The following is a 21,045-nucleotide window of genomic DNA, read 5'->3' as shown; positions in this document are numbered from 1 at the left end:
ATACCAAGGGAAGGAGTTATATGCTTTTTAGATGAGCATTTGAATTAGTTGTGGAGTCATTTCCCCCATAACTACATTACCACAAGTTTCTTAAGAACAAGGGTATTTCTGCCTATATAAAAGCCACACAATTATTACCTTTAGGAAATTTAACACTGGCATAATGGTATTTACCGATATATGGTCCATATTCAAGTATCTGTAGGTTTTCTAGTAATGTCCCAACAGCTTTTTGTTTGCTTGTTTGTCTTTTATCTTTTAGGTCTGAAATCCAATCTAGGATCATGTATTACATTTTATTTTCTTTTACTTTCTTTCTTTCCTTTTTTTTTTTTTGACAGGCAGAGTTAGACAGTGAGGCAGAGAGACAGAAAGGTCTTCCTTCCATTGGTTCACTGCCCGAATGGCCACTAAGGTTGGTGCTGCACCAGTCCAAAGCCAGGAGCCAGGTGCTTCCTCCTGGTCTCCCATGCAGGTGCAGGGCCCAAGCACTCGGGCCATCCTCCACTGCCTTTCCGGGCCACAGCAGAGAGTTGGACTGGAAGAGGAGCAACCGGGACAGAATCTGGCGCCCCAACCAGGACTAGAACCCGGGGTGCCGGTGCTGCAGGCGGAGGATTAGCCTAGTGAGCCACGGCTCTGGTCCTAATTTTCTTCTCAGTCATATTTCATTCAAGAATACCCTCCTATGGTTTTCTTTTTTTCTCTCACCCTTTCTCACTCTCACTCTGTTGTTCCATCCTTCTCCTCTCCCTCTTCTACTTTTGTTACCTTACAACAATTTGTGGCCTTTGTTTTTTCTAACATTGACATTTTAAATAATACAGGTTTGGGCTAGTCTGATTGTTTCCTTATGATTAAGGTTAACTATTTGGGCAAGAACATTACACAGGTACCTAGTGCTCTTAATTGAACATCTACTACATGCTAGGTACACAATACACACTTAACTTTCATGTCAGTTCTGATTCATATCAGACCTGTTTGTGCAGGCTTTTGGGAACAGATACAACTGGGGAGCTCAATGAGTCAGGTGTTCCATTTCACTTTATATTTTTATTACAAGAGATTTAATTCACTTCTGGTATGGAATTTGATGTATGTGTGTTTCTGTTTGCTTTAGCTTTTTTATTTAAGCAGCACCCAGTATCCTTTCAAAATGCATTCCAGAGGACTTGTGTAGGAAAGTCTGCCTTTCAGGCCAGCATTTTGGCATGGTAGGTAAAGTCTGGCTTTCAATAAAACAAAATCTTCTCAATCACCTTTTGCCTAGCGCAATAATCCTATTTTAAGCCCAGAGCTTTCCCCCAGTGCGGTAGAAGCAGCCATAACTTTTGGCATGTCATTTTAATGAGAACCATTTATTAGATCTTTGTCATATTTTATTTAAGCCCTTGATATCTGAAGTTGGATAAGATTGTGTAAGAAAATAAAGCATTTCTTTCTTTCCCTACTCTGTTGGGATATGATCTATGTACAGAAAACTGTGCATATTGAATGGGTGCAGTCTGAAGGGTTGAAAAATAAGTATTTCAGTGGAATGGTTCGTGCCTGCTAATTTGCTAGTTTTCCTTTCTGCCTCAATGAGAGGCTGCTATGTTCTCCCCTTGAATACCATTATAATTATTGTGTTACAGTGCCTATTTACAAAGTGCTTAAAGATAACTACAGTTAATTAAATCTGCAACACTGCTCTCTTAAGCTATAGATGTTTTTGTAAAAACTGGACACCTCTACTTTGATGTCTATCTGTCAGAGTCGACCTCTCTTTCCCTGGCAAACCTGCTTCTGTGTCTGGCTCCCCTAATGCGGCCAGTGGTACTACCTTTGCTCCGCTGTCTGCCTCATTCTTCAGGAGGAATGCAGGAATCCAACTGGGCTTCCTAATTTCTCCATCTGCCCACATGGAATCTGTGGGGAGCAACCCGGACTGGACTGAGTTACTGGAATTAAGACTTATTCTATGCATCTGCTCTCCCACAATATGGCGCTGGGAGAGGAGAAAACAGCTTCTACGCAGCTGCCTCTTGCCAACTTGAGTGATGACCTCCAGGAGCTGATCCTGCTCCTGATTGGAGGAGAGCAGCGTACTCGGCGTGTGGGCAGCCGAGTTGGGATTGGCGGAGGAGGACTATAAAGGAGGAGAGAGACAACATGCACCAGGAACATCTAAGGGGAACACCTGTGCAGCCCCCGAGAGAGCCGGCCGGCGGTGTGCTGCTCCCCCGCGGAAGTGGGGAATGTGGCAGGGGGAACCGCCCTTCCACGGAGGTGGAAGGGTCGGTAGCCAACCCGGGAAGAACCAGCAGCAAACCCGGGAAGGGCTGAGCAGACAAAAGAACAGCGCAGGGTCCTGTGTCGTTCCTCCACGAAGACGGGGAGCGACAGAATCCATCACCAGGTTTCACCAATTCTGCCTCCTGAATGTCTCGTATCTGGTTCCTTCTCTCCATGCACAGTTTTGCTCTACTGTCCTGGTTCAAACATTATCTTTCACCTGCACCATTACTATGTCCTTCTTCCTGGACTCCCCACATCCTCTTGCTATCCCTGCCAACTGTTCTGCACAGTGTAGAGAGAGTGGCATTCAAACATGTACAGCTGATTGTGCCATTTCCCTGCCCTGTCAATGGCTTTGCATTGATCTTAGGAAAGAATTCAAAATCCTTGACAAGACTTGTAAGGCCCTGTGCGAGGCAGCCTCTCCCTGTGTCTTCAGAACCATCTCTAGTCACTCTCTGCATCTTTCCTCTCAACTCAGCTCCAGGATGCACTGTGTTCTTGCCACTGCAGGGCTTTTGCACATGTTGGTGTCAGTCGTGGTTCTGAATGTTTCTGCACCCCTGGTCCTCAAACTCACATGCATTCCTGCTTCCTTCCTTCAGTTACTTCATGTCTCTGCTGAAATGTCACTTCTTCATGGAAACTTTTCCTGATCCTGTGACTATCATGCCTGCCAGTCATACTGCTACTGAACATCTTCTTGTTCCTCTTCTGTATCATGATATAAGCTGTAGAGGCAGGAATCATGTCTACCTGGTTCATTACCATAGGATGAAACTATCACAACACCTGCTCCCTGATCTATGCCCAGCAAGTATTTGTTGAATGAATACATGAATAGATGAATGAACAAATGAATGGATCAGAGAATTTTGGGAGGTAGGAGGTATTGGTAACTAAGACTTGGGAAAGGCTTTGTTTATTGGGCCTGGGAGTGTCAATCATCTCTGCTATGCAAATGAGCCAAGCACTACCAGAGACATCCCACAGACTGGGAACAGGGATTTTCTAGAACATTTAACTACAGGCAGTAGCCTTGAAAGAGGAAGAGAATGTTTGTTGGTGATGAGATCTAATGCATTATTAATGATAGCTTAAGTCCCTCAACACTCTTGGCATTATAATTCAGGCCTAAAGTTAGCATGCATGGCAAAACTGATGAGTTCAGCTTTGAAAACCAATCCCTGTCATTCTTAAAGAATTATACACACAGTTTACTATGCATGACATTAACATTTGAGGTGTTCTGAGTAAGATGTCTTACTACTTCTTTTCACAAACCCCTGTTTGTCTGTGGTTTATAGGCTTATAATAAAAACACCACCGTTAAAAACCTACATGGATTTTGGATGAGCAAAGTAGATATCCTACTTCAAAACTGATTTGGGGGAAGAGTGAAGAAACGGATGCCAGTGGGAGGGGCAGAAGGAGTGATTTTAGGTCATATAGTATAGGGACCGCGTAAACTCAAGTGAGAAACACGTTCAGTGGTTGTAGACTTTGTAATCCATATTTTAATAAAATGCATCACTACCATAACCCTATCAAACCCATAATTTCTTTTTTTTATTTTTTATTTTTTTTATTTAATGAGCATAAATTTCCAAAGTACAGCTTATGGACCACAATAGCCTCCTCCCCCCTGTATCTTCCCTCCCACCCACAACGCTCCCCTCTCCCACTCCCTCTCCCTTTCCCCTTCACATCATGATTAATTTTCAATTATCTTTATATACAGAAGATCAATTTAGCGTATGTTAAGTAAAGATTTCCACATTTTGCTCCCACACAGAAACACAAAGTGTAAAATACTATTTGAGTACTAGTTATAGCATTAATTAAACACCTAAGAGTAATTGTGCATCAATTACAGAGTTCAACCAATAGTTTTTTTTTATTTTATTTTTTTTTTTATTTTTTTGACAGGCAGAGTGGACAGTGAGAGAGAGAGACAGAGAGAAAGGTCTTCCTTTGCCGTTGGTTCACCCTCCAATGGCTGCCGCGGCCGGCGCACCGCGCTGATCCGATGGCAGGAGCCAGGAGCCAGGTGCTTTTCCTGGTCTCCCATGGGGTGCAGGGCCCAAGCACCTGGGCCATCCTCCACTGCACTCCCTGGCCACAGCAGAGGGCTGGCCTGGAAGAGGGGCAACCGGGACAGAATCCGGCGCCCCGACCGGGACTAGAACCCGGTGAGCCGGCGCCGCTAGGCAGAGGATTAGCCTAGTGAGCCGCGGCGCCGGCCTAGAGTTCAACCAATAGTTTTAAGTAGAATATAAAATGCATCTTTTGTATTGTTGTGGCTTCCCCCCCCCCTCCCTCCCGTGGTCCTCCCCTCACCCTCTCCCTCTCCCATCCTGCCCTTCATCACGTTTCATTTTCAATTACCTTCATATATTGAAGATCAACTTAGTATATACTAAGCAGGGATTTCAACAGGTTGCACTCACACAACCGAACCAGGTATAGGGTATTGTTCGACTAGAGTGTTGTTTTTGAGTTTCATAGTTAAACATAATAAGGACAGAGATCCTGTGTGGGGAGCATGAACCCAGTAACTCCCGTTGTTGATTTAACAATTGGCACTCTTATTTATGATGTCAGCAATCACCCGAGACTCTTGCTATGAGCTGTCTAGGCTATGGAAGTCCCTTGAGTTCAGCAACTCTGAATTTGTTTAGTCAAGGCCATATCACAGTGGAGGTTCCTTCCTCCCTTCAGAGAAAGGTGCCTCTCTCCTTGATGGCCTGATCCTTCTGCTGGGGTGTTGTTCACCAGGATCCTTCATTTAGATTGTTTTTTTGCCACCGTGTCATGGCTTTCCATGCCTGCTTGACTTTCATGGACCTTTTAGTCAGATCCGAATGTCCCAAGGGTTGATTCTGAGGCAGGAGTGCTGTTTTGAGCATTTGCCATTCTATGAGTCTGCTGTGTGTTCTGCTTCCCCCGCAGGATCGATCATTCTCTCCCTTTTGATTCTATCTTTCATTATTTGCTTACACTGGTCTTATTTGTGTAATCTCTTCGACACTTACCCTATCTTTTGGATCAGTTGTGTATTTATATTTGTCTCTTTACCAAGTGTGCTGGCATTGGTACCTGCCTCCTTGGTAAGGTTGAGTTGAAATCCCCTGGCACATTTCCAGTTCCACCATTGGAGGTAGGTCTGAGTGAGTATGTGCCGTCCTATATATCTCCTCCCTCTCTTATTCCCACTCCCATGTTCCACAGAGATCAATTTTATGTTAATTTTTAAACGCTTAAGAATGGTTGTGCATTGATTGCAGAGTTCAACCAGTGGTCTTGTGTAGAGCAAATCGAGCAACAACAACAACAACAAAAATACTAAAGGAACAAAATAGTAAGTTGTTCCTCAATAGTCTAGCCAAGGGCTGCTCATGTCATTGTCTCTCATAGTGTCCATTTCACTTCAATGCAAACCCATAATTTCACAAACAAAATATTTAAAAAGTATTCAAAAAGCAAAATAAAACAAGCTAGTTAGCAGAAATATAGTACATATGGCTAAAAAAGACCAGACTTGTGAAGGGGACAATCAAATGATGGATTTACAGGAGAGTGAAACATTCCACCCTGAATGTGTTTCTTTGGCTTATTTTGAATTGCCTATCCAGAGAGATTTGACCCATGCAGACAGATGAAGGGCTCTGAAACACTGTCCTTTTGTGAAAGAGAAATTTATGTGTTTCTGTGTTAGTAAAGTAGCTGTAGATGTGGGCACAGGCTTTTCTATCTGATGCTAACTCTCCGTATTCTCCCCTCCAGTCTTTCCACAGGAAGAATAGATTTGTGGGTTGACACCAGGCTCAGGTAGAGATGCCCACAGGTGGCTGTTTACCTGGGAGACTTTGTTGCAGCTCCTCCCCAAATCTCCCATGGCCTCTGCCACCTCTGTGCTCCCTGGAAGCCCAAGCCCCTGTCCTTTAAGCTCTGAATGAGGGCCAGCCACCTTGCCCCACCTTGAGTCTTGCACACCCATTCCTTAGACATGTAAAACTGTTATCTCTTCTTTTTCCTCTTATCTATTGTCAGTTTATATTACAGACTAAAATTATTGAAACTCCAGGGGAGAAAGATTAAATTTAAAACTTCCCTATACTTCCCTGAGCACATGATTGTTCATATAAGACATCTTTCTTTGCTTTTATCCACATTTCCACATATTTCTACAGCACTTTACACTCCATATGTGCATTTACACATACTACATTAATTTCCATATAAGCCCTACCTACATGGTAAACAGTAACTTTTTCCCCATTTCATAGGTGTAGATACTATGGTTTGAAGAGCTTAAGTAACTGGAATTTAGCTATATTTGCTTCTCTTTAGAGATCAAAGCAACATAGAATCTATATAGCTGTGAACTGAGACAGACTGAGTATCACTGATGGGTCTGGGGTGGGTCTCTGGGCCTAAATTGATAGTGAAGCTGAGTGATCCGTCACCAACTAGAGACTAGAGATTGCTCAGGTTCCCTGTTCTTTACAACTGTCCATCACTGTTGTATGCCATCAAATTCATCTCCTGCAGGGAAGTCCCATGTCACCTGACTGATGAACCCTGACCTGTGCTCAGTTTCTATTAGCAATCAATCAGGACGGAGTTCTTCCTGCCCCTGCAGCTGGCATTGCAGACCAGAGCCTGGGTGGGGACTTTCTGTAGACAGCCTCTCTCTTTGCTCCTTTAGAGCTCATTCTCCACTGAAGGTGAGGTCTCTCCATTTGCAAACTGTTTTAAAAAAAGTCTATTTATCCTAACTCCTTTTCTAGTAAATTCTGTCTACATTGCTAACATTTATGGAGAGGTCCCTAAGTGCCAGGTACTATTCCAGCAATGAGAAAAGGTCCACGGGCTTACATTTAGTGAAGACACTGTTGGGACTCAGTGAAGGACCTGGACTCTAACCCCAGTGCTCTTTCTGCCTGTCGAAGTCACATCACGGAGCCTGGAGAAGGCAGGCACTGCACATTGAAACTCATAGAATTCTACCCCAAAAGGAACAATGCTCACTGTGTGCATGCTAAATGTAGGCAAATAAGTTGTGTGCTATATACATGGTTTATTGTGTCAAGCAAGCATGTTTTCATTTTTAGGGGCAGCAGAAGACACAGACTGACTTTGTCTCACAGGAGAACTATCAGTCTCATTCCGCCTTCCAAAATGGGCTCGGGGCTGGTCAACTCTATCATTGAATAAGAGGGGACTAGCGCAGAAGAACCTTAACTACCAGCTCCTGAGTAGCCAAATGCTTGTGCTATCCTCTGCTTTTAGAGGACAGGCAAGGGAATCCAGGATGTTCTCTGGGGACAACTTTTGATCTAGCAGTTGAGACATTTGCATTCCAGACAGAAGCGCCTGGGTCTGATGCTCACCCCTAGCTCTGAACTCCAGTTTTCTGTCAGTGTGGACTCTGGGAAACAGTGGTGATGGCTGTCACTCCTGTGGGAGACCTGGACAGAGTTCTCAGCTCCTTGGCTTTGGCTTGGCCCAGCCCTAGTTGTTGCAGGCATTTGGGGGAGTGAAACAGTGGATGGAAGCACTCTCGCTGTGTCTCTATCTCTAGGTCTCTCCAGTAAATAAAGAAATACACAAAATTTTTATGAGGATGCTCTCTGGGATTTGGTAAAAAGAAACCATTGCTACTGCATATGCTAAGTGCCATGAGGTCTGTAGGCTCTGCAGTCAGGCTCTCTGGGTGTGCATCCTCTGGGCATTCTCACCTCTCACTAGCTGGCTTTGGCTTTGAGCATTGATTAGACCTCTAAGGGTCTAGTCCTCTTATCTGTTAAGGAGTGGTGGCAATAATCCTTACCCCATAGCATTGATACAAGGGTTAAATCATGCATTTAAAACACTGAGTAGCACTTAATCAAATTAATCTGTCTGTTGTTATCCCAGTATCCTACACTTTTTCATGCTCAGGGCTATACAACGAGAATTCAAACACAGAGCAGAATGGAAAACTTAGTAGGTACTGCTGTCTATTTGTCATCAAATAGACTTTCTGTGATACTTGCTTTCCTTTCCTTCTCAACAGCAGCTTCAACAGTAGGCAAATTAGTTGATGTAGACACTTCATTCCATGAAATTCTAATTCATTGTGATTTCTCTCTAATGAGGAGAATTAGGATTTCCTCCCTATGTCATGTTGGCAAAATCTACATTTTTCTTGGCTCATTCTATCATATCTATTTACACCCAAAAACACACACAAAGTTGTTACAAAAAAAAGATTCTCAAACCTGAAGTGTGGAAAGAGCTCTCAAGAGTTAGCCAGTCCATTCAAGGTTGGCTAATCCTCAGAGCCACTCAACTTCTTTAGGATTCTAGTGCAGGCATTTGGTTTAATTGCTAAGACACTGCTTGAGATGCCAGTGTGCCAGATCAGAGTGCTTGGGTTCAGTTCCTAACCCCAGCTTCCTGAAACTGTGCACCCTGGAAGGCAGCAGTGATGTCTTATGGAATTGATTCCTGTCACTGCCCCCTACATGGAAATCTGGATTGAGTTTCCTGCTCCTGCCTTGAGCTTGGTTCAGTTCTAGCTGTTGAAGTCATTTGGGGGAAGAACCAGCAGATGGGATCTCTCTATCTCTCTATCTCTCTGTGTCTCCTTATTTTTGTCTGTCTGCCTATTGAATTAATAAATAATGGCTGGCACTGTGGCTTACTTGGTTAATCCTCTGCCTGCAGTGCCGGCATCCCATATGGGTGCTGGGTTCTAGTCCTAGTTGCTCCTCTTCCAGTCCAGCTCTCTGCTGTGGCCCGGGAAGGCAGTGGAGGATGGCCCAAGTGCTTGGGCCCTGCACCTGCATGGGAGACCAGGAAGAGGCTCCTGGCTCCTGGCTTTGGATCAGTGCAGCACGCCGGCCATAGTGGCCACTTGGGAGTGAACCAATGGAAGGAAGACCTTTCTCTCTGTCTCTCTCTCTCTCACTGTCTAACTCTATCTGTCAAATAAACAAAAATAAATAAATAAAATTTTTTAGAAGTAGGATTCTCTTTCCCCTGCCCTCAAGATTCTCATCCAGTTGGGTGAAGTTGGGGCTAAGGAATCCCTGTTTTTGAAAAGCTCCATCCAGGTCTGGGGGCCAGCACTGAGACACAGCAGGTTAAAGCCTTGGCTGGAAGTTCTGGCATCCCATATGGGCGCTGGTTCTAGTCCCGGCTGTTCCTCTTCCAATCCAGCTCTCTGCTATGGCCTGGGAAAGCAGTAGAAGATGGCCCAAGTCCTTGGGCCCCTGTGCCTGCATTGGAGACCTGGAAGAAGCTCCTGGCTCCTGGCTTCAGATTGGTGCAGCTCTGGCCAATGCAGCCAACTGGGGAGTGAACCAGCAGATGGAAGACCTCTCTTTCTCTCTGCCTCTTTTTCTCTCTCTGAGTAACTCTTTCAAATAAATAAATAAATCCTTTAAAAAAGTTGCCTATCTATGAGACATTTCATTCTGAGACTTGGGAGTATAGGTTAATGAAAACCTCGAGTAGATTTTTGATTATGCAGCTCTTTCTTACTTAAGTAATTTATTGATGAACATTTTGTTCCTCTGAGCAGGGCACTGTCTCTTTCTGCTGTGATTTTGCATCTTTGAAGCTCAGACCTAAAGAGAGCTGTAGAGACACAACCTGTGGCACTTCTGCAGCTCTGTAAGTGGTCAGTCCTGCTGCTGTGGGGATTTGGCCCACAGCACAACAAACTACAGGATGTGAACAACATTGTGCCTTCACAACTGTGGGTTTGCTTTGAGGGAAGACAGAGGGCAAACTTAATGGGGATTGTCATTGGTGGGACATTGTAGTGTAGAGGTTATAGACATGGACATGTAATGGAAAGCACAGAACAATCCCATGCCATGGAGCAACTTGGCTGGGCTGGGATAAGGGGACTGGGGCCGGGGTGGCAGAGGATGAAACTAGAAAGGCAGATTGCTGGTGGTTAGGTCCTGAAAGTCTTGGGGTCCCTGGACTTTGTCCTGAGACTGATGGACACCCAATGAATTTTTTTTTTCATTTAGCCAGGGAGCAACATGGTCAAATTTTCATTTTATGATTACTCTGCGACTGGGGCAACATTTGTAGGACTTCAGCAGTCAGGAGGATACCTGGGGTGCTTGTTGGAAGGTCCTGCTTCCATAAATCTGGGGTGGGCTCTGAAATTCTGCATTCTGTAAAAGACCCGACAATGCCATGCTGCTAGGGGTTGGGTAATCGTCTGATTACCACGTGCAATCAAGGAAGACTTGAAGCCAAATGCTTCTTCAACTGCAGGGACATCGGAACTACTTGGAGAGGTGGTTAAACCCAGATGCTGGGACTCACTCGCCACCTGACTGGGACCCTGACAAGTTCCCAGGGGCTGCTGGTGTGCCTGGTCTGGGGACCACATGGAAAATCAGTTTCGGAGGAGAAGACTTAAGAAGAGGAGCCTGGTCAGGAAGTGGATGCAGGAGCCCTGAATTGACAGATTGGGGGCCTGACCTAGGCCATGCCATTGATAATGGAAAACAGAGGGAAGATTTCAGCGCCAGGTCATGTCAACAGGACTTCGTGGCTGACTGATGTCCAGGAGGAGGAGGACTGAAGAGTGTCCCAGGACTTGGGCCTGAGTGACGGGGGAGTGGGGGTCTCACCCACCAAGATGGTGGGATGCAGCAGGAGGTGCAAGTTTGGTTGGGCCATGATGCTGGATTTGCTGCAGATGGTCTGCATGGGTGGAGAAGACTGGCATTCAGGGGAGAAGGTGCATGGTTAGAGGAATGTCTGCATCTGGCCCCCAACTGCCGAGTGCCGTTCACCAAGTGACTCCATGGGCTTCAGTCTCTCTAACCACGAGATGAGGCTGCTTGGTCTTTTCCCCTCCAAGGGGTCAGGGCAAGGATAGCAATAATGCATGGAAGGCATTTTAAACCCATACAAAGAAAAGAATGTCTAACTACAGGGCTTAAGATTCTGTCTTTTCGGGCCGGTGCCGCGGCTCACTAGGCTAATCCTCCGCCTAGCGGCGCCGGCACACCGGGTTCTAGTCCCGGTTGGGGTGCCGGATTCTGTCCCGGTTGCCCCTCTTCCAGGCCAGCTCTCTGCTGTGGTCAGGGAGTGCAGTGGAGGATGGCCCAGGTGCTTGGGCCCTGCACCCCATGGGAGACCAGGAAAAGCACCTGGCACCTGGCTCCTGCCATCGGATCAGCGCAGTGCGCCGGCCGCGGCAGCCATTGGAGGGTGAACCAACTGCAAAGGAAGACCTTTCTCTCTGTCTCTCTCTCTCACTCTCCACTCTGCCTGTCTCTCTCTCTCACTCTCCACTCTGCCTGTCAAAAAAAAAAAAAAGATTCTGTCTTTTCCTCCCAAATGTCCAACATTATATGACACCATGCCCTCTATATCCCAGGAAGTCAAATCAGAGTCAGATCCACAGGGACCCGAGTCATCTCACTTCATTCTCCTTCCACACTTTAGTGGTTCATTTGATGAAGTTTTAAAAACATTTGAAAAAAACTTTGCTGAAAAAAATTATATGACTCACCTAGACGTCTGTTCAGTATTTTCTCTGGCAGTGTGGTTAGAAGGTCATAGTCACCATCCATTGAGACGCTTTGAAGGATTTTCTCAGCTTTATGGTCTCTCAATTTTTGATTGCTAATTCTTGCCTCCTTATGAAGACTTTTCTTTAACTCCATTTGGGTCTGAAATGATCAGCTATAAATGGTTAGTGTTTTCCCCAGGATACCTTCACCAGAACAGAGAAACTTATCAGCCACCTTGCAAGTTGTGTGCTCATTGGTGGACACCTGCACTCCCTAAGCAGAAGGTGTTTCTCATTTTCCTATTTGAAGATGTGGAGTTTTCTTTATTTTCCGTCTTGCTAGGGGAAATTTGACTATGCTTACAGTCTCAAAAGGCTATAGCTTAGTTAAGATGAGGGCACGTGCAGAAATGCTTCTCTGTAGATTGAGACATTTGGGATCACAGAGCACAATGGCTGTAGACTCATTCCCAAGGGGAAGAATTTAGAATACTTCAGTTATAGGATATTATGGTAAAGGGTTTGGTTACAAGAGGTCTTCTATGGCCTGAATGTGTACACCAAAATTCATGTGTTGAAACTTTATCTCCTAGTTGTCATGTTGATGGTATTTGGAGATGAGACCTTTTAATTTCCACCTATAAGAGAAAATATGTGGTGTTTGTCTTTCTGTGTCTGCCTTATTTCAGTTAGTATAATGATCTCCAATTCTATCAGTGCTGTTGCAACTGTTAGGATTTTATTCTTTCTTATGGTGCAATAATATTCCATTGTGTAGATACATCACATTTTCTTTACCCATGGATGGAAATCTAGATTGATTGCATATCTTGGCTACTGTGAAGAGAACTACAATAAACATGGGAATGCAGGTATCTCTTCCATAGGCTGATTTCATTTCCTTTGGATATATTCTCAAAAGTGGGATAGCTGAGTCATATGGTAGATCTTTAGTTTTCTGAGGAATCTCTGTATTGTTTTCTTATTGGCTATACTGATTTGCATTCCCACCAATAGTGTATTAGGGTTCTCTTTTTGGAGGTTGGGGTATTTATTCATGAGCACTCCACCCTCGTAATGGAGTAAGGCCATTCTGGCAGGAGTGGGTTTGTTATACCAAGGCTAGGTCATCATCAAAGCAAGTCTGGCCTCCTTTGCTGTCTCTTGCTTCTGCCCTCTTACTGTCCTGAATACACTCTTGCTATGTGATGCTTTCCACACTGTCATGACATGGCAAGAAGGCCCTCCTTGCCAGATGGTCCCACTTCGACACTGACTTTCCCAGCCTCCAGAACTGTGAAAAATACCTTGCCTTTCATTGTAAAGCACCCGGTCTGTGGTTTTATGTTAATGGCACCAAAAACAAAAACAACAGAAGCAGACTATGGCAAGGTCTTTCTTGGACAATGATTCTGTGGCACCGGTTAGAGGGCCCTGATTTTCAGAATAAGCCCACATCACTCTCCCACATGCCACTTATTGAACTAAGAAAAATGATCTAGTTCTATTTTCCTGCTAGAGCCGGAATGTCACAGGAGCAACCTGTTCTCAAAAGGGAGACTTGGGGCCCAGATACATTCTTGGGAAGGCAGAGAAAAGACGGAGCAGGTCAGTAATGGTAAGCTCTTCCTTTCCCAGCTTTAGTGGTGTAATCTTCAGCTCCAATGTCTGACTGTAAAATGCCAAGCAAAGACTAGATGTGTATGCTTGACTACATTCGTGTGCCAAGGCAGTGATTACGTGATGTAAATTCAGTACACAGGACATTCTTCTCATATTTACCTCTTGCCTTTTACGGTTCATTTCCAGCATTTGCATCTTATGTAAATATTGTCTTTTCCCAGAAGCATACGTTGGAGCTTGCATTTTCTTTTCCAGTTCCTGCTATGAAAGATGGTACATTAGTTAGTCTGGGGTAATTTGTTACTGTTTCTACAATCCACAACCTAAAATCCTTTTTGGAACGGAGTGAGATTCTTTTTAAAGATTTATTTATTTATTTGAAAGTCAGAGTTATGGCAAGAGAGGGAGAGATGGAGAGAGAAAGAGGAGAGAGATCTTCCATCTGCTGGTTCAGAGTGAGATCTTAATCATAATTTATATAAATATCTTGCGATGACAAAAGCAGACTGTTTTGTGTCTGACAAGTCCTTTGCCTTGCTATCAGCAAATGAAGTGTCACTTTGCTGTGTAGATAATGTAGTTTTTCAGGTTCCTGTGGAGTTTTTCACCCCTTGAATGGAAATATCTTTGTGCATTTCACTTTCACAATATATCATTTCTCCTATCAGCAGACACTTACTGCTATCTCTCCCGCAATGTATTCTGGTTTGATGTGATTTTCCTTTCTCTCCTTGCCTTTGTGCTGGCCATGAAATGAAAGGCAAGCCACAAAATGAATAAATGGAAGTTATTTTTGTGAGTGTATATCCACAGGTCACTCTAAACCCCAGAGAATGTTGCAGCTTGGGAAGGATTTGAAGTTGAGTACTTGTGGTTCTAGTGATTGTACTTGTGATTCCTCAGTGTCTCATGACCCCTAGCGGGCTAGTGCAGATGGGCATTGAGGGAAGCCAGAGGTGAATCCACCTTCATTTGTGTCTTGCTGTTGCCAGGAAACAGAAAGGATGTGTTGAGCGATACTCTTTGTGTTTCCCAATGGACACTGTCAGCCAATGGGAACCTCAGGGAGAAGCCCTTCTCTGTATATACGTGAGTACTATAAGCATGGCCTAAGGACCTGACATACCAGGACACTTTTGATCAAGTCAGCCAGTGGCACAACAGCACCTGGCTGCCTCCAGTGTGAACTCGGAGTGGAAAGTGTTGAAAATCAACTCCTACTTCACAGCTTCCATTTCCATGTGAGGGGAGTTCCACTCTGTGGGGCTCTACAATAGTACAGCAGGGCAAAGATCTATAGAAGACCTTTCCCAGGGTTCATTTTAGCAAGGTTGGGGTAAATAAGCAGGAAAGACTTGCAGATAAGATTTCTGTAAACTGAGAATAAATAGAAATTGAGGGTAGGAAAAAAAGGGAAGAGTCATGCTGGGTATTTCGACAGATTTGGAAACTTCTAGATCAATAGATAATTTTCCAAGTAAAATTCCTCTCTCTCTCTCTCTAGTACATTGCCCTGTTTTCACCACAAAGCACAAAAGAGCTCAGAGCTTATCAAGAGAGAAGAGCAACTGCCAGTTGGAGGTAGGCACAGGAGAGAATGAATAGCTGTGAACAGATCTGACTCTTACTTAACAGTTTGATTTGTCTTTGAACTCTTATGTGCAGGGAGTACATGAAAAGGCAGCTCACTCCAGTCCCATGCAACCTGCCCCTGGTTAACCCCCCTTCCTGTGATGGCCACAGCTTACCTTTGCTGTGTGCCTGGTCACGGCTTCTCGCTGGCTCAGGAGCCTCTCAGAGGTAATCACTTGTGGCAGGTCAATGGGTTCCAGCTTCTACAAGTCCAACATTTAGAGCCTTCAGCATTCCCCATGCCATGAGATGATGAAATGCAAAAGCCAGACATCAAACTACCTTAACACTTTGAAAAAGCAGCATACAGAAAAGGCAGTTCCAGGAGTGCTATGGTTTTGTGTGTGCAAAGGGCTTTTCTGCTTCTCTGGGTTGTCTGTGGATCTATTATTATTATTATTATTATTTTTGACAGGCATAGTTAGACAGTGAGAGAGAGAGAGAGACAGAGAAAAAGGTCTTCCTTCTATTGGTTCACCCCCGGAATGGCCGCTATGGCCGGCGTGCTGCGCTGATCCGAAGCCAGGATTCCTCCTGGTCTCCCATGCGGGTGCAGGGACCCAAGCACTTGGGCCATCCTCCACTGCACTCCTGGGCCACAGCAGAGAGCTGGACTGGAAGAGGAGCAACCGGGACAGAATCTGGTGCCCCAACCGGGACTAGAACCCAGAGTGCCGGCGACACAGGTGGAGGATTAGCCTAGTGAGCCATGGCGCCAGCCTCTGTGGATCTATTGCATTGATGCCAGTGACTTATTGATCTAAATAGTTGTCAGAAAATTAAGAGAATTCTTTTCTGTAAGCATTGAGGGACCAACTATATTCAGTTATCAAAAAACCAGGGTCCCAGAACATTACAGATGAAAGAGGCTCCAGGAAGTTACTTTCTGGTATTCATTCCTTTACCACCCAGCTAAACTATTCCAGTCCTTATGGAAGTGAACCGTTTTTAATGTCTCCAGAGATGCTCCCTCAGTCTCTACTGTTGAAGTTGTGATCACTGTTGACTTCCAGACACAGAGTCTCTGGGTCAGAGTTTATTTGTTCACCCAGTAAGTACTTAGTGCATGACTGCTGCATGCCAAGCATAGGCATGCAATGGTCAACAAAAATGGATTTGGTTTCGGAGCTTAGAATTTACATGCAACAGACACACCTTTACTTGCTTGATTATTTGCTGGGTCATTACCAGTATTTTGAGGACAGCATCCACAGGGAAAGGATTGTGACAATATTTAGTTGGAGGACCAGACCTTGAAAACGAGCTGCTTTCTCTGCTAATGCACCTGGGAAAACAGTGGAAAATGACTCAAGTTCTTGGGTCCCTCCACCTATGTGAGAGACCTGAAAGAAGCTCCTGGCTCCTGGCTCCTGGATTCAGCCTGGCCCAGCCCTGGCTGTGGTGGCTATCTGGGGAGTGAACCAGTAGATGGAAGATTTCTCTCTCTGTATCTCTCCTTTCTCTCTCTCTCTCTGTAACTCCAACTTTCAAATAGATGCATAAATCTATAAAAATGAGCTGCCTTATGGGTTGAATTATAATCCCCACCCCTGACCACCACCAAATTTATATGTGGAAGTCCTAACCCACAGTGCCTCCGAATGCAACCTTATCTGGAAATAAGGTAATTACAGAGGTAGGTTAGTCGAGATCTGCTGGAGTCAAGAGTGGGCTATTTTTTCTTTGTTTGTCTGCTTGTTTTTTTAAGAAAGCTTTTATTTAACAAATATAAATTTCTTTATTTATTTGACAGGTAGAGTTATAGACAGTGAGAGAGAGACAGAGAGAAAGGTCTCCCTTACGTTGGTTCACTCCCCAAATGGCCACTACAGCCGGGCTGCGCCAATCCAAAGCTAGGAGCCAGATGCTTCCTCCTGGTCTCCCATGCGGGTGCAGGGGCCAACCACTTGGGCCATCCTCCACTGCCTTCCCAGGCCACAACAGAGAGCTGGATTGGAAGAGGAGCAACTGGGACTAGAACCAGCGCCCATATGGGATGCCGGCACTGCAGGCAGAGGATTAACCAAGTGAGCCACAGCACTGGCCCCGACAAATACAAATTTCATAGGTACAAGCTTTAGGATTACAGCAATTCTTTCCCCCATACCCACTCCCATCCAACCTTCTACTCTCTCTCCTGTCCCATTCTTCATAAAGATTCATTTTTAACTAACTTTATATACAGAAGACCAACTCTATACTAAGTAAAGATTTCCACAATTTGTACCCAGACACACGAAGTATAAAGCACTGTTTGAAAACAAGTTTTACAGTTAATTCTCATAGTACCACTCATTAAGGACAGAAGTCCCTACATGGGGAGTAAGTGCACAGTGACTCCTGTTATTGATTTAACAATTAACACTGTTATGTATGACATCAGTGATCACCCAAGACTCTTGACATGAGCTGCCAAGGCTATGGAAGCCTTTTGTGACCTCAAACTCCATCACTATTTAGACAAGACCATAAGCAAAGTGGAAGTTCTCTCTTCCTTTCAGAGAAGAGTACATCTTTCTTTGATGGCCCCTTCTTTCCACCGGGGCATCAAGAGTGGGCTCTTAATCCAGTATGATAGTGTCCTCATCAAAAGGAGAGGTCTGGACACAGACATCCACCCAGGGAGGACCCATGTGAAGATGAAGGTAGAGATTGGGTGACAGATTTACAAGTCAAAGGGCGCCAAGGATTGCCAACAGACCACCAGATGCCAGGTGAGAGCCCAGAACAGATTCTTCCTCACAGCCCTCAGAAGGAACTGCCCCTTTAGACACCTTGACCTTCAGAATGGCAAGACAATATATTTCTGTGGTTTAAGCTATTTTGTAAGCAACAGTAGAAAACCAATACAGGAAGGAAAGGGCTAAGGAGGCAGCCCAAGAAAATGTCTTGAGGAGGGAGTTGCTTTGCAGAAATTGGAAGACTGGGAATTTTTAGGAGACTAAGGAGTTCCAGGCAGAGTTAACAGCATGTGCAGTAGTCCTGGGTGGGGAGAGAGCATTATTTGTTAAAGGAACTGAAAGAAATATGTTGGCTACAGTTCAGACTGAGGATAAAAGCAGCTCAAAATGAGGCTGGAGAGGTTAGGCTCGGGTGGGCCGTGGAGAGCTTAGGAGGCCTTTTTGAAGCCATTGGTCTTCTTAAGAGCAATGGGAAGCCATTGACATGTGCTAAGCAACGTAGAGGCCTTGTGTGGGTGGGATATACAAGGTAGATGCAGATTTAGTTTGGAGAATGTTAAATTTGAAAGAAATTGGACATCTGCCAGTTTAGATGTCGACTAGAGACTTAGTTATGTAGGCACAGAGCTCAGAGAAGAGATCTATGCTAGAGGTGCAGCACAACTGAAATCAGGGTCATGGACAAGGTCAAGAACATGAAGAGCAGAGCCAAGAACTGCAGACCTGAGGAGCTCCAGCACTAAGAGACTTGTGGATGGAGGTTAATTGGCCAAGGAGACAGAGAACTCATGACCAGAGAAGCAAGAGGAAAACCAGATGATGTTAGGCTACAGCAAGCAATGTGAACACCACACCCACTCCAGTCCTATGCTAAAGGAAGTTGAAGATTTACTGAAAAATTGTTTTTCATTTTAGTGTGATATATTGCATTATCAACAAGTAGGCTTAAAGGGCAGCTTAGGTTTTCAGGTGACCAGGGTAAAAAGAGAACAGGATCACAAAAAATAGATGCTGGATTGTTGGCTGGTTCCATAACTTCTTCCCTATAGGGCTATTTCTTGGTTGATGGCCCTGAACGTGACCTGTTCTGGGGAGAGAAGCCAGAGGTATTTCTTGCTGAAATGACCCAAAGAAGGGCAAAAGATCTGGAGGCAGGAAGGAGAGAGCAGAAGGATATTTTATGTAAGATACATGCCAGGCGATTTGTGTTTGTGGTAGAAAGTGGTTCTCTGTCCCACTCTCACCCTTTAAGTTAGCAAAGATATAATGAGAAGTGATCAATCCTGGTAAGAAAAGTTTATCTCTTCCCCTGGCTCTCAACTCTGCAGGCCATGAACATGCAGAGGAGGTAGAGGCTAATCAACTCCGAAACCAGAAAGTAAAGGGCCTGAGGAAGGGGGAAGAGAGACCAAGAGGGAAGAGATCCTGCAGACAACTACAGGAGGAAGAATCCCCAAAGAAAGAGTGGGGATTTCTAAAGGTGGGGGAGTATGAGGCAGTGTCTTTGCCATCCCCTGCACTGGGAGAGGCTTCAGGATTTGGTTTTCTGACTAGGTCCATGGGAGTTTGCAGCCATGGCTGCACACCCTGTCCAGGGTTGTGACTATGCTGGCCCATTCAGTCCTTAGGTGAACCCTGTGTGTGACTCTGATGGTCCCATTGCAGAGTCACGCCTCCAGGACTCAAGCTCAACTCTGTCCAGGTTCAAACCCCATGCTCTTTCCTCCACTAAATGTTCTCTCAATGGTTTATCATCAGCATCTTCTGGAATTCAAAAAAGAAATTCTCAGGCCATTCCGTGAGGACTGAGATGGTGAAGAATGAAGGTGTGTCCTCTAGGGTAGATTTTTATATCTAATCTATATCTGCCTATAACTATACCTATCTAAATGTCTATATCTATCTGTAACTATACCTACCTATGTGTCTGTTGTTTCAAAGCTCTTCCTAGGATTCCGATGATTTCTTACTAGGCTGAGGTCCACTAGCCTTAAGTATCTGTGAAAGGTGCCATATCAACACAGACTACAGAGGTCTCTTTTGTGGAGTATTATTGAAACATTGAGTCCAAAGAAGCCAAGATTTTTAGAGGTATCTTATAAAACCTATCACCAATTCCTGTGGCCACCTTCGATTTTATGAATATCTAATTAACCACAGACCTCTTTATTCCAATACCTATTCCCATTTAAATCCACAGCTCTCCTTAAGGTTAAATGATGCCTTAAAGAACTCTCTCCAGGTGCTTTCTTCCTGGTCTATGAACTGTGCCTACAAAATTACATTACTGCTTCACAAGAACCACTAGATGGCAGCATCTAACATTGCAAGTAGGATTCCTCTGTTAAATCATTTGGCCTTAGAAACACTGCAGAAATATTTGTTGGGAAAACTGGCTTCAGATAAACAAACTGGTCAAATGACACTGCCTCAGAATTCTGGATTCTCATGCATGCTCCTTTTCTCTGCCTTGCTTCATCATCTACAGAGGACTTTGTCAAGCCTTGATAGAATGATACCTTCTCTCCATTTCATAATACTAAGAAAGTGTATTATTTGTTTAAAGGCTTCTGGAGTATGTGTCTTCTCAAACAAAACAAACAGCAGTATCAGTTAAAGTGTCCATGAGGAGATTCAGGAATGGGATTAAATCAGCCGCAGGTTGTTGCTGAGCTTGGCCATCAACACTAGCCTGAGACGGTTGTTTTTGTTTAGCAAGAGGGGAAGAAGGGCTAGAGAAACTCAAAGAAAAATGTAATGTGAACCTGGCACTATGACCTAAGAAGGGGTCTTTTTTTTTTTTTTTTTAATTTGACAGGCAGAGTTAGACAATGAGAGAGAGAGACAAAGAGAAAAGTCTTCCCTCTATTGATTTACTCCCCAAATGGCCACCATGGCCGGTGCTGCACCAATCCGAAGCCAGGAGCCAGGTGTTTCTTCCTGGTCTCCCATGTGGGTGCAGGGGCCCAAGCACTTGGGCCATCCTCCACTGCTTTCCTGGGCCACAGCAGAGAGCTGGACTAGAAGAGGAGGAGCTGGGACTAGAACCGGCGCCCATATGGGATGCTGGCACTGCAGGCAGAGGATTAACCAAGTGAGCCCTGGTGCTTGAGCCCTGGTGCTGGCCCCATAAGAAGGGGTGTTTTAAGGCTCTGGAAAGCAGGGGAAAGTATCAAGGACAGCTTCCGAGTGATAAATCATTTTGTCAGGAAGGAATTTCTCATCAAGGTTTGGCAATGAGTTCAGATTTCAGACATCTAGCAATGAAAAATAAAGCATAAAATAAAAAAA

General features: G+C 44.7%; 1 protein-coding gene across 6 annotated transcripts in view; it reads right to left on the bottom strand.

Annotated features, from left to right (window-relative positions):
- CCDC198 (coiled-coil domain containing 198) overlaps positions 1–21,045 on the bottom strand; it is a 35,403-nt gene that overhangs the window by 4,391 nt on the left and 9,967 nt on the right. For 2 of the 6 annotated variants that reach the window (XM_089309657.1, XM_002718267.6), the window contains exons 3-5: positions 15,190–15,276; positions 13,601–13,702; positions 11,819–11,978 (exon numbers count right to left, since the gene is read on the bottom strand). In XM_089309657.1, coding sequence (XP_089165783.1) covers positions 11,819–11,978; positions 13,601–13,702; positions 15,190–15,276 — 349 coding nt within the window. Of the gene's footprint in view, positions 1–11,818; positions 11,979–13,600; positions 13,703–15,189; positions 15,299–21,045 lie in introns of all 6 variants that reach the window. The other 4 variants (XM_017348334.4, XM_008269709.5, XM_089309659.1 and 1 more) reach the window with 3 other exon arrangements.

The sequence above is a fragment of the Oryctolagus cuniculus genome, chromosome 12, assembly GCF_051225735.1.
Source record: "Oryctolagus cuniculus isolate XC-2025 breed Fujian yellow rabbit chromosome 12, ASM5122573v1, whole genome shotgun sequence".
Taxonomy (NCBI): Eukaryota; Metazoa; Chordata; class Mammalia; order Lagomorpha; family Leporidae; genus Oryctolagus; species Oryctolagus cuniculus.
Note: the sequence above shows the minus strand (reverse complement) of the source record. Positions and strands in the feature narration are given on the sequence as shown.